Here is a 14456-nt window from a genome sequence, read left to right on the forward strand (position 1 = left end):
ACTTACCTAATTGAGGTGTCTATCTGGTCACGAGGATAGGAAAGGTATCTATTTGACAAATGGTGTCCTGATGAGTTATTCCTTTTCTTTTATATAGGTAGGGTTGGGCAGCGACTTCACTCCACCCCTGTCCTCTTACTACACACTCGTGATCACGAAATTTGAATTGAATTCAATTTTATGTTGGATGATTTTCTAAAGCTCTGTATTTATTCCCATCTAAATAAGGATATAAAACACATAAAAAGATTAACCTCTTATTGATCTTTAAGAAGAAGCACAATACGAAGTTATAACAAAGCCAGGAACTAAAACTACTAACATGCTTTATTGAGCAATTGTATTAGATGAAATAAATTAAAAAGGACACAGCAAAATCAGTTCACATGTCATAATAATTAGGCCAAACCACAAGTCGATGAGACACTTGAAAATGAAAAATAAATTTCAAAAACAAAAATACATTTTAAAAAATAAAAATGGCCATTTTAGAATTATTAGAAATCAAAAAAATTAAAATGAGCCATTCCTATTCCACTTAGACAAACTTTTTGCCTTTATTTGCAAAAAAACCAACACCAAAGGGGGCACCATCTCATTGCGCATCCAACCGGCCCAAAAGCCCCAATTTTTAACGGTCAAAACTCCACGAATTTACAAATTAGTGAATTTACAATTAAAATGAGTTGACACAATTTAATTGAGTTGGCACAATTTAAATAGAGGTACAATTTAATTGGCCACTTAATCCACGTAGGAGACGATTTGGGTGTTGGTTTTGCTCCGATAACATCTAAAAAGTGTATAAGTGGAATAGGAATGGCCTCTTAAGTGATCTTTAATGGAACAAGCAGCACTTTAACAAAGCCAGTGACCTAAAACTACGTGCTTGTATTGACCAATTGTTGATGGGTTTGGCCAGCAAAATAATAATTAAGAACAATAGTGATCTCACAGTACATTTGATCACCCTAATATTTGAATATGAGGTTTTTGTATCCCTCATTATTTTCAGAATAGTACTTGATCTCAGCCTGCAAAACAGGAAATCATTCTCAGCATGCCACAATTGTTAGAGAATTACAAGGACTTTAAGTACAGTTAAATATCAAGCTTGTACTCTTTTGTCAAAGTTTTGTTTACTCCATTATGCTAATTGCTAATCCAAAGGCTTAGAAAACCAAAAAAGAAAAAGAAGCAAAATTAAAGCCTGTTGTTGCTCATGCAATGACAGATTTCATACTAAGAATGCATGGCGTTCTTGCACTTTGCTATTCAATATTGTTAGTACTCGTAATAGATTCTGTGATTTTGCAAAAGAATAAAGCTACTAGCTACTTTTAGCAATTGTGTTCATACATAATAGTATCAAAATTAAGAAAAAGGAGAATGAGAATATCATTATGTCAATAAATTGGTTGTTAAGGCATGATTCAGCTGCACATAAAAAGTTTACGCCTTTAAACAATCCAACCGGTCAATAGGAATCATACCCTATTGACGCCTAACTGAATAGCATCAAAGCAAATAAGGGTTCTCGAATGATTCTAAAGGTATAAAAGATGAGCTTCTATGGAAGAATTTCTAATGATGTTGATGATCCACATTCAATCTTATTTCATTATACCTGATAAATTCTTGAGGGATAGCAGTTCTTAAGTGAAAAGAAGAATTCTATCAAGCATGTACATGTAGTATCCTTAGCCACATACCTTGCGAACTCCTGTGATGGCAACCAAAAGCTTTTCACCAATCATATCTCGGAAAAGTGTATCTTTCTCTAAAGCTTCTACAGACTCGGCGAGAGATACTGGTAATCTTTGAAGATTCTCTTTAAGGATATCAGGATCACCATCTGTTTCACAACAAAACAAAAATGGAATGACGAATAACAGAGAATATATCTCGTAAGTGAATATGGAATTGAGGTATCAAATCTATATAACTCACTTCAGTAAGTGCAAGCATCAGCAATGATTTTTGTTATAATAGGCATTCATGGAAAGTTGCAAGTCATGTGCTTTTGAGTATATAAAAGTACTCATAGATGAATAGAATAATCGTCACCCTATTCGTTTCTAATCAAACTAAGAAAACTCAATGGCTGATACAATTTACTCACTTGCACTTAGCTTAACAGAATCCCCAGGTTTTTTTTTTTTTTGAATCCCTGGTTATTAGTTTCTTCTTTCTATTTCCCCCTTTTCCTTTTTTTTTTTTTTTTTCCTTCTGTAGCTAGTGAATAGCAGGGGAATCGTCCAATATTATGGATAACTGTAGCTTAATACTTAACAAACATATATTTGTTTGACATTCAAAGAGAGGAGAAACATTGACACCCAAACATTAGGAATTGATCTAAATTCACATGCTTTAAAGGTGTCAAGATTCAAAGGGTAGCAATAAAGATGGACTTAAAATGGAGGCATGGAAGGACCTTGTTCTGATTTAAAATGCCCAATTTAAGGTATACATACTGATAGATTATAGTGCTCGAGCAGCACTCTTTTAGAAAAAACATTTAAGTTAGGATCATATATAAGCATTTATAGTTTACCATAAAGTTCAAGACCCAAAAAAAAAAAAAAAAAAAAAAAAATTCAAGGTTAATATACCGTGAAGATGTAGCGAAAAAATTACTAAACGGCGTCTAACTTACCAACAGGTTCTGGAAGGCTTAAGTTTCTCCGCAACCCATCAATTCCAGCAGTAATTATAGCAGCAAGACCTAGGTATGGGTTTGCGCATCCATCAAATGCTTTAATTTCAAAATTGCTTACAGAGCCATGTGCAACTCCAGGAGGGCTAGCAGCTCTCAATGGTGCCTCTCTATTTTCTTTTCCCCAACAGAGGTATGCTCCACTCCACGTTCCAGGTTGTATGCGATCATAACTGAACATAGAAAGAAGTATTAAATGATTTTCATTAATCTTTCCACAGTTAAGTGCATAGTAGGACTTTGCTATCAGGTAGTTGTGCTCATTTTGAAGAATTAGCCTCTGGAAAAAGCATAAACCAATCACCAATAGATACAAAGGAAGCAGGACATTCAGAATAGTGGAAGACCTCTAACCTATTAGGAAGCGGTGCAGTAAATGGTAATATGGAAGGAAGATGATTTAACACCCCAGCCATGAATGCTTCCCCAGTCTTTGACATCCCATACCGATTTGATTCACCAGATGTCATAAATACGTTTTCTCCGTTCCTGGATAAACTGATGTGCACATGCGATCCAGAACCAATATCATCTAATGCATACCTAGGAAAAAGGGTCACAAGGCAACAAACTGAGAAGACTCCCTTGGCAATAATTCATGCAGTAGAAGTTACAGAAATTGGGTCCTGACAGAAATATCCAAAGGTAACATGAATGCCTTGCAATCGGAGGTAAATGGATAATCAGAGAAGCAAATTCCAAAAATAATGCAAAAGTTACATTATTTACTCTTTTACCTCAACTACTCGAGAAATAAAACACAATTACTTGCATTAAACATTATGACCCCTCTCCAATAATAAAAAGGGTCGGTCGATGCACAAAGCTCCTGTTATGCAGAGTCCAGGGAATGGCAGGACCAGATTGGTTCTTATGTACGCAGCTTTACTTTGTATTTCTGCAAGAGGTTGTTTCCGAGGCTTGAGCCAGTGACCTCCTTGTCTCAGGCAACAACTTTTACTATTACGCCAAGGCTCCCTTTAACCCTTTCAACAATAATATATAAAACTTCACTTTTTTCTCTCTAGGTAGAGAAACGTGCATGGAGAGCATGTGCTCTTTTTTCCGTTTCCAATATAGATAAATTCATCCTCTCACGAGTATCTCTCAATCTTGGGTTGAGGGGTTGAGACTTGAGAGGGGAGAAGGACAGAGTTCCTTTTTCTCTTATAACCGAGAATGATGGAGTTATTAGTTGCGTTTAACTGGAACAAATTAGGGTGCATAAAGGAAGGCACATAATAGGCAGGAGTAACTATGAAGATAAAATAGGACTGTCTAGGTGTGAGTAAAGATTGAATGACAGGAAACTATGAACTATAGATGACTAATATCATGTGAGTTACTAGAGAATATGAGAAGAAGAGGTATTCGAAACGAAACAGCAGAAAAGATCCCAAAAATGTTTTAAACTTATGACCAGCAAACATCCATCAATTGGCTATGGTAAAGGTTTCTTAACTCTACACCATACTCGATGAACGAGAACGACAGTACACTTGCTACACATTTTGGTCGAGCCAATAAGGTAGACATCAAAGTAAGAAATAGTGTGAGCATAATGGAAAATGCATTATGCTTCTCGTTAATGTTTCTGGCAGAAATTTCATACATGGCACTTCAACCAAGAAAACAATGGAATCATCAAAGATTTGACCTTTTCGAACTCCGTCTCTAACTCACTAGAGGCACGGGAAACAAAGAGAAGGTGTGTGTCAAACGAGAGTTGTTGAAACTAGCATATTGGAAGATCAATCGGCTAAAATAAGCATGAACAGAAAATACAGAAAGCGGAACTAAAAGTACCATTGCAATAGCACTTTCAAAAAAAAAAAAAAAAAAAAAAAAAAAATAGCAGAAGCAAATCCACATCAAGAAGTAAAACAAAAAAATGCACCTAAAAGTAATGTGGGGAAATTATGATACTTGTGCTACCTACTTTGGCACAAATGTTGCCAGCAACCCATGTTTCCTTGCAACAGCTCTGATGACTTCACGTGCGAAAATTAAGCTGTCAGCTGCTCTAAAACATTCTGTGTATCTCAGAGCAATTTCAAACTGACCGTGCCCAGCTTCTGCATGTAACTTTTATATTTAAAGGAGACAACATCAGGGAGGGAGTCTTTGTTGAATCGAGAAATAGTACAATGAAATATATTTTGTATATCAGTCTTACTTTAGGGAAAAAGAAAAATAATGTAGTTTATATTGCAGGAATGTAATGCCATGACACCATAATATCTATGAACATGTACGTTGACCATATGACTGAATTCCTAATTTACCTTAAAAGACTACTAATTAGTATTGGCCTTAACTAATTTGAAATTGAGGTGTAGTTGATTTACTGATTGATTGACATGAAAGACATTGGCTTTCCCCCCTTTTATTCCTTTTCCTTTCTCTTTCATTTTCAGGAGCTGGGCCAAAGGTAGTTGATGTTAATTATCCTAGTAAATCATGACGTAGCACTAACATGTTAATTTTGTTTTAGGTACTGACTATCCACAGTCATTTGTTAATGGAAAACAAAGAGATCCAAATACTTAGCTTCTTCTCTGGCGAGTTGAGTGCATTAGCAAAAGTAAAATAAGCAATTTTTGTGATACTTAGCTTCTTCTCTGGTGAGGTGAGTGCATTAGCAAAAGTAAAATAAGCAATTTTTGTGATACGTAGCTTCTTCTCTGGCGAGGTGAGTGCATTAGCAAAAGTAAAATAAGCAATTTCTGTGAATTAATAGAGTCATTTGTAGCTAATTTTTCTCTGTTAAGTAGTGGTATTTGATTAATAGTACTGCATAAAGTCCTTCGGTTGAGCTCTATTCTTAAAGGGAATTAAGCTTTTTCTTGGAACTAAAAAGGGAAAAGCATGCTAAAATCTCTCCTTATATCTGCAGTACTGTATGCAAACAGCGTGAGAAAGATCAAATTTGCAAGTTAAGGAAATGGAAAATTACCTGTTCGACCGTAATATTCAATGATTGAAGAGAAGCGAAAACCTCTTCAAGTATTGGGGATGCAGCATCAAATGCTGATGTAGAACAGTAAGAAGTCCTGTCAAATGGTGTCCATTCTTCTTTTCCATCCCTATATAATTTCATTATATGTTTACGCTAACATATTACAGACTAGAATCTCCAAACACACATATCATGAAGGGAAAACTCGACTGACATAACTCACAAATACAAAAGAAACTCTAAATAAAAATTATTACGGGAAAACTTGACGGACATACCTCAATACACTCTTCAAAAGATAAAATTCATTTTCAAAGCCTGCATTCACGACCTGAACAAGTAGATATAAACTAGATAAATATGATTTTTCAGATGTAGAGCAAAAAGACATCAAACGTACCAAGTCGAATTCGTCTTTTAAAATTTTGGAGACTCTGCGCAATGCTTCTCTTGGACAATATTCCCAAACTTTACCAGGCTCGATGTACATGTCAGCCAAAACCATTTCTTGTTGTTTTCCCCTGGATCAAAAGATGCACATTAAACTTGATCAGGAAACAACAAAATCAAATCAAGTTAAAAAGAAACTTGATTGAATAATTGCCACGCCAAGGTCCATACACTTGTCATAGACAAGATAGAAAAACCGAAATAGTTGGACATCAATGTGTGAAATTTTAGAGGTAAATACTGTACATTGATCTTCTATCTGTTTCCTACACGTTCACGAACTATATCACATGACATCATGGAAGAATTGCATCAATGTTTCAACCTAAATTGAAAGCTTTACACAATTGAGTTTGATGACATCTACAACACATAAATTGGACAAGGAGTGAGCAGTGAGGCTGCAGAACAACTGATATATGAAACCTTGAACTAAGGAAAACACACACTATGGAAGAACCAAATCTATTTTTCTAGAGCTGATAATGGAGAACTCTAGTATTCTGTAAAAAGAGTTGTCAGGATGATTCACATCCAAATTTTCTCTTGACTATTTTCTGTACCCATTATGTTATCCCAATATTTTTCTAGTATATTAATAATATTTTCTCAATCCTATCAAATTGAGCTTCATTATATTGAGCTTCCACTCTTAGTGACCAGGTAACTGATCCCATACCATAATATATTAATAATTATATTCTCAAATCCTATTAAAAGAGTGAATTTCTCAAACACTTTTAGACAACAAGCTGTACCACGGGAGTCTGCATTTGGTAGATAAATCAGGAACGATTCTGATCTCTCCCGAGGCGGTGAGATTAGTATCCACTGCAGGACCATCAGATGTTGAACTCATTGCCATACATGCACAAGTTAAGCCTACACCGTGCTTTTCCACAGAACTATAGAAACGTTGCCGTGGAACAACCTGTAATTGATGCACAAGTCACAAACAAATCAATCCACTTTTGACTAAAGCATAGAAAGTAGAAACTCAACCAATGTCCAATTATATCATGTATTGACATTAATTGAAAAGCCTGAAAAGTGTAAAGCATGAACATGTTGTACTTGACCTAAATAAAACATCAGATACAATAGCGGATATTTGGTATTTGCATAAATTCCCAATAGAATTATTTGATATTGACTTTCAGATTATCATAGCCAACAAGATATTCCAATAATAAGGAATCATAACCAAGAAAAACAATTCAAATTATGTGATAGTAGCTCTATTGAATTTATTTGATAATTACAACAGAATATGGGAAATAATCCAGTAAAGCATTCTTTTCAAGAACTTAAACCATAAATCAAAATTAACGACAAGTAGAAATGAAACATATTCATGGTTGGACTTGTAATTGCTTTGGCTTAAAATCACTACTAGTGAAGAACTGAAAATTACCGGAAGTTTGTCAAGATCACTATATATGCTAGTTGAGTGTTCATTTTTTCACAAATTGAATACTCAAATTTCACCAAAATGAATTATCTTTACTTTTAACGGTTCTATTTGTGGTAAGATGGTTTGCGTAGTCTTTCAATTTCATAATTTTATAGTATAGTTGTACACTTGCTCTTGATGCTCTATTTAAAGAAATCCTTTAACCAGTATGTCTGAAAGTTTTGATCCAATTAAAAGACTAGGAGCTAGCCCAAATTGAGTTAAATTCCGTTTGTTGTTCAAACTCCTTGCATTTTCTTTCAGTGGGACAAAAATTTGGGTGGACGCAGGCATTGGAAAGCATATCACTAAATATTTCATAATCTTAAGGGGAAAGCAGTAACATAAATGGACAAGGCAAAGCTTACACGGCATCTATGCTGGCCAGAGGCATCTATCCAAATAATACGAACAAAGGTAACATCCTTCGATGAGCCATTTAACTCTTGCTCCTGGAAGGAAGATGATAAAGGAGGTTTTGCAACAGAATATCTTGAAGAAACGTCAAGCTTGTAGAATTGCTTTGCGTTTTCTGCAAAAATATCTTTAGCGGCTGTAACAGCTTCTGGAATTGAAAGATCACCATCAACACATGCATCACGTAGAACAGAGAACACTACTTCGCGCCCTTTCTTTGCACCTGTCAAGTCCAGACTGTATCAATTACAGATTAGAAAGAAGATAAAATAGGAATAACTCACTTAGCTAACTTGCAACCCAAGTTGGGTATTATCGTTTGATAATAACCTTCTTTTTTTTTTTGCTTCCTCACAGCTTCTGAAGGAATTATTTCCTTCCTTGATCAAAGTGATAAATGTGCCTCAAGTTTTTCTTGCCGCACCTCATCAAGCAAGATTCTCATTTCTATTATATAACTCAATAAATTGTTTCATAAACTTAAGTTCAAATTTCCAAGGCATAAAATAATCCAGTTAGGTAGTAAGGAAATGGACATGTGGAATGTTCATAATGAGAAGGACACACATAATGGAGCAATCAAACATCAGTAAAAGATAAACACATCGTCTGCGTAAAAACATGTATCCTCCAATGTAGAAACTCCAACGAGAGTGAAGAGTGCAGCGAGGACATGGCATTCTACAAGAATTGTTTTGTACTTTTTAGCTAGCCAGATTTAACGGGTGTTTAGGATTAGCTGAAACTAAAAAATTTATTATCTTTTGAAAAGCAATAGTAGGTACAAAAGCTTGTCATGTCATGCTCTAATGATACGAGACAAGAAAAAGAATTCAGGACAAACCTAAATAAAAGGTTTCAGCAAATGCGATGCCATCAGTGCTGAACATAACCTGTTGATATCCAAACATTACATAGGAAAATTTTCACTCTTAGATGGAGAAATTTTTGAGGCTCTGAAAGAGTAGTCAGCCTAAGAATACAGATATCTGCAGCCTGAACTAGAAAGATAAGTTATTAGGTACATCAGTACATAAATAGAACAAGGTAAGGTACTATTCGAGGGTATCTTGAAATACATGGACAACCTTATTCATTGGGGCAAGCTCCAGGAGTTCTTTTACTGAGGATATCATCCCATGGAAGCTAAGTTTAGGAATTGCCAACCCAAAATCAAGATAGACCTGTAACAGAAGACATTGGCCCTGTTAGAGAGAATCAAGGCAAAAGATACATCTTCATCATCCTTGACAGATGTTGAAATGTCTCTTATGTGGCAGGCAATACAGAATTCCAAGAAAAAAACTGTGTTAATACATAAGATCTCCATGTAACATGTTGGTAATTTTTTTTTTTTTTTTTTTTATTTTTTAACATGTTGGTAATTTCAGATGTAGGACAAAAAAAAAAAAAAATCTCACTTGGGGGTACACAGAAGCCAGATATGAAGCTTCCTTTGAGAACGGATAGGACGCATGTAAAAGCACTAAGCGACTCTTCATGAATCTCTTATCCTCAAGAAGATTTCGAAGATGAAGGGGATTAGCTAGCCTCAGATCCAAATCCTTGTCCCCGAAACTGAAATGAAGAAATAAAACAATGTTGCTTATAAGAACTGGGAGGATACTACAAAAAGAAAAACAAATTGCATACATCTCACATTTGAATTGTAAGTTTGAATAAGAAGAATATCAGGCCAGCAGCAAAGGCTCAAAAACGGTTGACTTGATCAAATTTAGAAAAGCTAGAAAGAAAAATGAGACCAGGCTATCTATTTCAAAAACAATCTTTCTGTTACCCTGTGTGTATTTGCATTGGCAAGTCATAACTTTGAGCCACCTTCAAAGCATGCATGAAGATATAATCAATGAAGCTCTTGTTTGAGATTCGGATGGGATGCCGAGCTGGAAGCACAGAAACTATCAGAATTACAAGCTCAATTCTGGTGCATTACAACTCCACATCTCACAAAACTCACCACATAAAACATCAATAAGGCCCTCCTCAGCCTCCTTTTCAGTAACTTCTGTATTAATTGCAAGACCGCTTCGATATGCTACGACACTTTTAAATGCAAAAACTTTATTTGCTACTGTATAGAAAGATCAGGAAAAACTTTTGGAACCATAATTAGTTAGCAGCAAGAAAAATACATATTTGCAATATTCCGGAATATATTGTCAGATAATCAAAGGATATGACTTCAACTCATCAGTGAAAATTTCCATGAATGATCCCAATGTCCATGTTCCATTTGAACCCTAGAATAGAATAGCATAGGAAAGGAGTAAAAGATAAACAAATTAAACAGGGGTAGAAGGAGTTAAGAAAGAATATTTCAAAGATGATAGTATGAGAAAAAATGAGCTTGATCCCTCCGTTTGTGCCATTGATAACAACAGTTAGAAAAAACAAAAGAGCTATCAATAATTTAACACCGTCTAATAATTGTGCAATGAACAGCAGCAATAGCAACAGGGTTACATAAAATGATATCATATACTAGCTCCTTATATATGTACGAAGCCTACAATGTCTGGTTGCTTTACTAAAGGGTCAAAGATTAAAGTCAAGCACCAAACAAAATAGGAATCTCCAATATGTTGTACTTAATTTAGCCCGTCTAAATGGGGTATAACAATTACAAGTAAAATCTCAGTTTGTCACCAGATTGACATTGTTCTAAGAAAAGAAATTCAACTCATTTCTAGTCACCGAGAACGATGAAAGGGCATCTGATTTTAGAACTGTCAGTCTGCATGGGAACTCAAATTAACCAAACTCTAACGAAAAGCTCAGGCAAATGCAAGCAAGCAGGGAAGCAAATCCTCTGGAGAAAATGTGCAAAGATATTGTAATAATTTTTACTTTGGAATGAAAAAGACAGTATAGTTCTTAACCAAGATATATGTGCATTATCTCCGGGTCTACTAATCTGAGAAGCACTAACTGGTGAAAGAACACCCAAACAACACTAGAACAATTAAGATTTCACTGACACTAGAACAATTATGATTTCACTGAGTACCACATTTCAACTACCAAAGCACAGTGTTTATCCATTTTGCCCCGGTGATTCCACAAACACCATGAGCAAATAGCAGTATACAACATAATGATTATTATATTACCTTCTCAAGAATCTTTTCAGCTACACGCTCAACTCGTAGAATTCTACCAACTGTTGGTACAAAATTTCTATGCCATTCGATGTCATGTTTTTTGTCCAACTCTATTCCATCATCAATAAGTAAGACACAGATTTTTGCAGCTTTGAAGCAAATAGCAGCACTCGGCTCCAACCCAAACTGCTGGCGAGATTCTTGAACAGCATGCAAGGATAAGTTTGAGCCATATATTCCCGCGATTTCTTTCAGGCTTCTCTAAAAGAAGAAACCGTAATGTAAGAAGAATTGGAAAAGAGCAAAAAGATATGCCTAAAAACTAGATTCAAGAATGACAAGCTAATATAAATGTCACATAAATAAGTAATGAGATAATGACAGGAAGACCTTTGCACATGTCCTTGACCAGAAACTATGTAAGTAATCACAATCTCAAAATAATTTGCAACTGTTACAGTAAAACTTTAATGTAAAACCTTTTCATCCCAGATGCACTAAAATGCACACACATCATTGAGCTTAACGGATTTAAAACACAACCCCGCTCCCAAGAAAGGATGCAATATGGAATTACAGTATAAAAGCAAGGACTTATATCACATTTATGAAATGGAAAGATACAACACTAAGATAGTTGTTCCTTGAAAAAGTGAGGATTAAGCTACCTCCAATACTTAGTCAAAAAGCTCAAGGTAAACAAAGATATAGCTAATTTATTGGCCTTAACAGCATTGTCTTACAACTATTTTCTACTGGCTGAATTGAGAGAAATGAAATTCTATTTCTATCTTGCCCAAGTGTGTGGAATGATCTTCATCCCGTCTGTAAGCACTCAAAGAAAAGCAACCATAAAAAATGTGTGAATTTTGGACCTATCATACTTTGATTTTTAATTATGGAATTGAGTTCATTTCTGTGTTTCACTCTCTCTAGATTCTTATTTAGTATCTTACAGTTTTCTGAAAGTTATAGGCAGTTTGCAGGTTTGTGAAATCAGCTGAAAATTAAAAGTTTTAGTCAGAAGAGACTACTTGGAGCTTTAATAAGTTAGATTTGTTTAGTAACGGCATTTTAAGGTATTAGAGTTCATTTCCTAGTTGGCTTGTGAACGATTATGGAATTGTACATATATGCTGCAGTGCTTTGTCTTTTTTAAGAATAAAAGGGGAAATTGGTGGATTACAAGGCGGGGAATCGAACCATCACCAACAAGGTAAAGTCAGGTAACCACCCAACTGGACTACTGAAATTTCCCTATGCTGCAGTGCTTTCAGTTCATCTAAAACAGAAAATTTATAGGCAAATGTGCTTCCTCTGAATTGTTTGATACAAATCTAAGGACCCGAGGACTGATTCCTAGGGTTCTCCTTTTTCTTTTGTTTCCCTTTCCTAAGTTTTTCCACTGCTTTTCCAGCTAACAACAGCCCCTGATTTTCAACCTCTATTTCAAGTACAAATTGAAGCCCCTTTTGCGCTTACAGGAAAGCTAAAACCCCATTATTGCTAACAATTGTTCTACCCTTATTGGCCCTAAACATGTGCTACTTGGCCCAATAAACTGCTGTGGAATCAGTCCTTTCTAAAATTCCCCACCATGATGCATCAGATATCAGGCATGAAAAAGTCGATTAGGCATCTAGAATTTGTTCAACATGAAACCAGCAAAATGCAATTTATGACAGATCAGAAATGGGTACACTTTGGTCAGCTAATTTCTTAAGCAAAAGATGTCACATTCTCCGTAGGGGCCTCTTATCTCTTCCCTGCAATGTATGCAATATATTATAATAAATGAGATAGCCATAGCCCATAACTTGAAGAGCAAGACCCCATCTCACTACTGGAGAATCAGGCAAATTATCTGTCATTGTTCAGAAAACCATTAAATGCTACTTGCAGAAGCATTCAATACACCAGGGGCAACTAGTTTCTTTATCATATACAGTTCAAATGTTGTGCCTTCAAATAAAATCAAAGTTTTCAAGAACGCCTTCACATTTCCGTTTACACAAGAAAGTTATGTCTTTTCTACACAACAAGAAGTATTCTTCCAGTTCTTACCTACTATAATAAAGCATTAAGATAGTCACTACTCCCTCTATTCCATTTTACATGACACCCTTTCCTTATTCGTCCATTGCAAAAAGAATATCACCTTTCTAAATCCAAAAACTCCTTAATCATGACATTCCCATTTTGCCCTTGATAAAAGATTTAAAATGGTATGTGAACAACTACCACTACTACTAGTTACTCAGAGTACTTTTAGTATGTTACACACTTAGCTTTGGGAAAATTACAGTCAGATACCATTCGGCCATCTAGTCTACAAAATTTATACACAGGGTAGTATATAAAGTATACCAAATATACATATACGATATATACCTATACATGTAATATACATATAATATACACACCTATACAGCCGAAGGGTATAGGAAATGTATACTTCGGCCATGTTTGGTAAACTAGATGGGTGAAGTGTACATTTAGGTAAGTTTCCCTTTATAGCTTAAGCATCAAATGTCCCTTTTCCCTTTTGTAATCTAAAACTACCATATAAATTATTGAAGGGATAATTTCAATAATATACAATCCAGCATAAAATATTACATCCACGTAGCCATACTTTTAATTTACATCCGCATAGCCATTGTTTTTTTCCAACAGTGTTTATACATACAATATACAACATTATACACTTACTCTGGACAATGTATCGACCTTATATAAAAGTGTATAATAATGTATAAAAGGGCCATTTGGGATAATATTAGAAATGGCAAAAAGATTGTGTGTGTGGGTGGTGGGGGTGGGGTTGGGGGGGTAGGAGAAGAAGTGACCTTGAAGTTGATGGTATGTGGCACGTCGGATAAGGCATCACCAGCTGCTTCAGAAAAGCAGTTGAGAAAAGGAAAAGTGGATTCAAGTGCTACAATATTATGGGCATGAGCATCTACTATTTCCACTGATTCTACTGCTTTTTTCAGCTCTGCAAATCTCTCCATTTTCTTCTTTCTTTTCGTCTTCACAAAATCAGCTAATACAGAGTCTATGTTTTGGACTTTACAGTTTGTTGTTTATAGAAGAAAATCTTGCCAAGTGGCTTGTGTGTACTATTACATCCTGAATTACTTGTCTGCTTTCGTCAACAAAAGTGTACTGTTATAATATTACCCCCAATAAATTGTACTCTTATTGGTATTAGTTATTTTTAAAAATAATTAATGTTATTGTCAAAATAGGAAAACTTTAATTAATTATATCTTGATTTTGTAAATTGATAAATATTTTGAGATAAATATTTTTAATAATGTGAAATATTACTCC

At 35.1% G+C, this 14456-nt stretch overlaps 1 protein-coding gene across 3 annotated transcripts; it reads right to left on the minus strand.

The window, feature by feature from the left end:
- Positions 1-925: 925 nt before the first annotated feature.
- On the minus strand, positions 926-14229 carry LOC132049483 (protein fluG-like). 3 transcript variants are annotated; one of them, XM_059440308.1, is made up of 17 exons: positions 13970-14229; positions 11130-11381; positions 9977-10259; positions 9797-9902; positions 9420-9576; positions 9087-9182; positions 8843-8891; positions 7950-8221; positions 6887-7059; positions 6079-6199; positions 5957-6009; positions 5676-5805; positions 4659-4804; positions 3074-3262; positions 2660-2892; positions 1713-1855; positions 926-1034 (listed from the first exon to the last, which is right to left on the minus strand). In XM_059440308.1, exons 4-17 carry the CDS (start codon positions 9850-9852, stop codon positions 972-974), a joined length of 1881 nt encoding a protein of 626 aa, XP_059296291.1. In that variant the 5' UTR covers positions 9853-9902; positions 9977-10259; positions 11130-11381; positions 13970-14229; the 3' UTR covers positions 926-971. The 3 variants fall into 3 exon arrangements, with proteins under 3 accessions (XP_059296291.1, XP_059296292.1, XP_059296293.1); XM_059440309.1 differs by lacking the exon at positions 11130-11381; XM_059440310.1 differs by lacking the exons at positions 9797-9902; positions 9977-10259; positions 11130-11381; positions 13970-14229 and adding an exon at positions 9659-9679.
- Between the last annotated feature and the right edge of the window lie 227 nt (positions 14230-14456).

The sequence above is a fragment of the Lycium ferocissimum genome, chromosome 3, assembly GCF_029784015.1.
Source record: "Lycium ferocissimum isolate CSIRO_LF1 chromosome 3, AGI_CSIRO_Lferr_CH_V1, whole genome shotgun sequence".
NCBI classification, from domain to species: Eukaryota; Viridiplantae; Streptophyta; class Magnoliopsida; order Solanales; family Solanaceae; genus Lycium; species Lycium ferocissimum.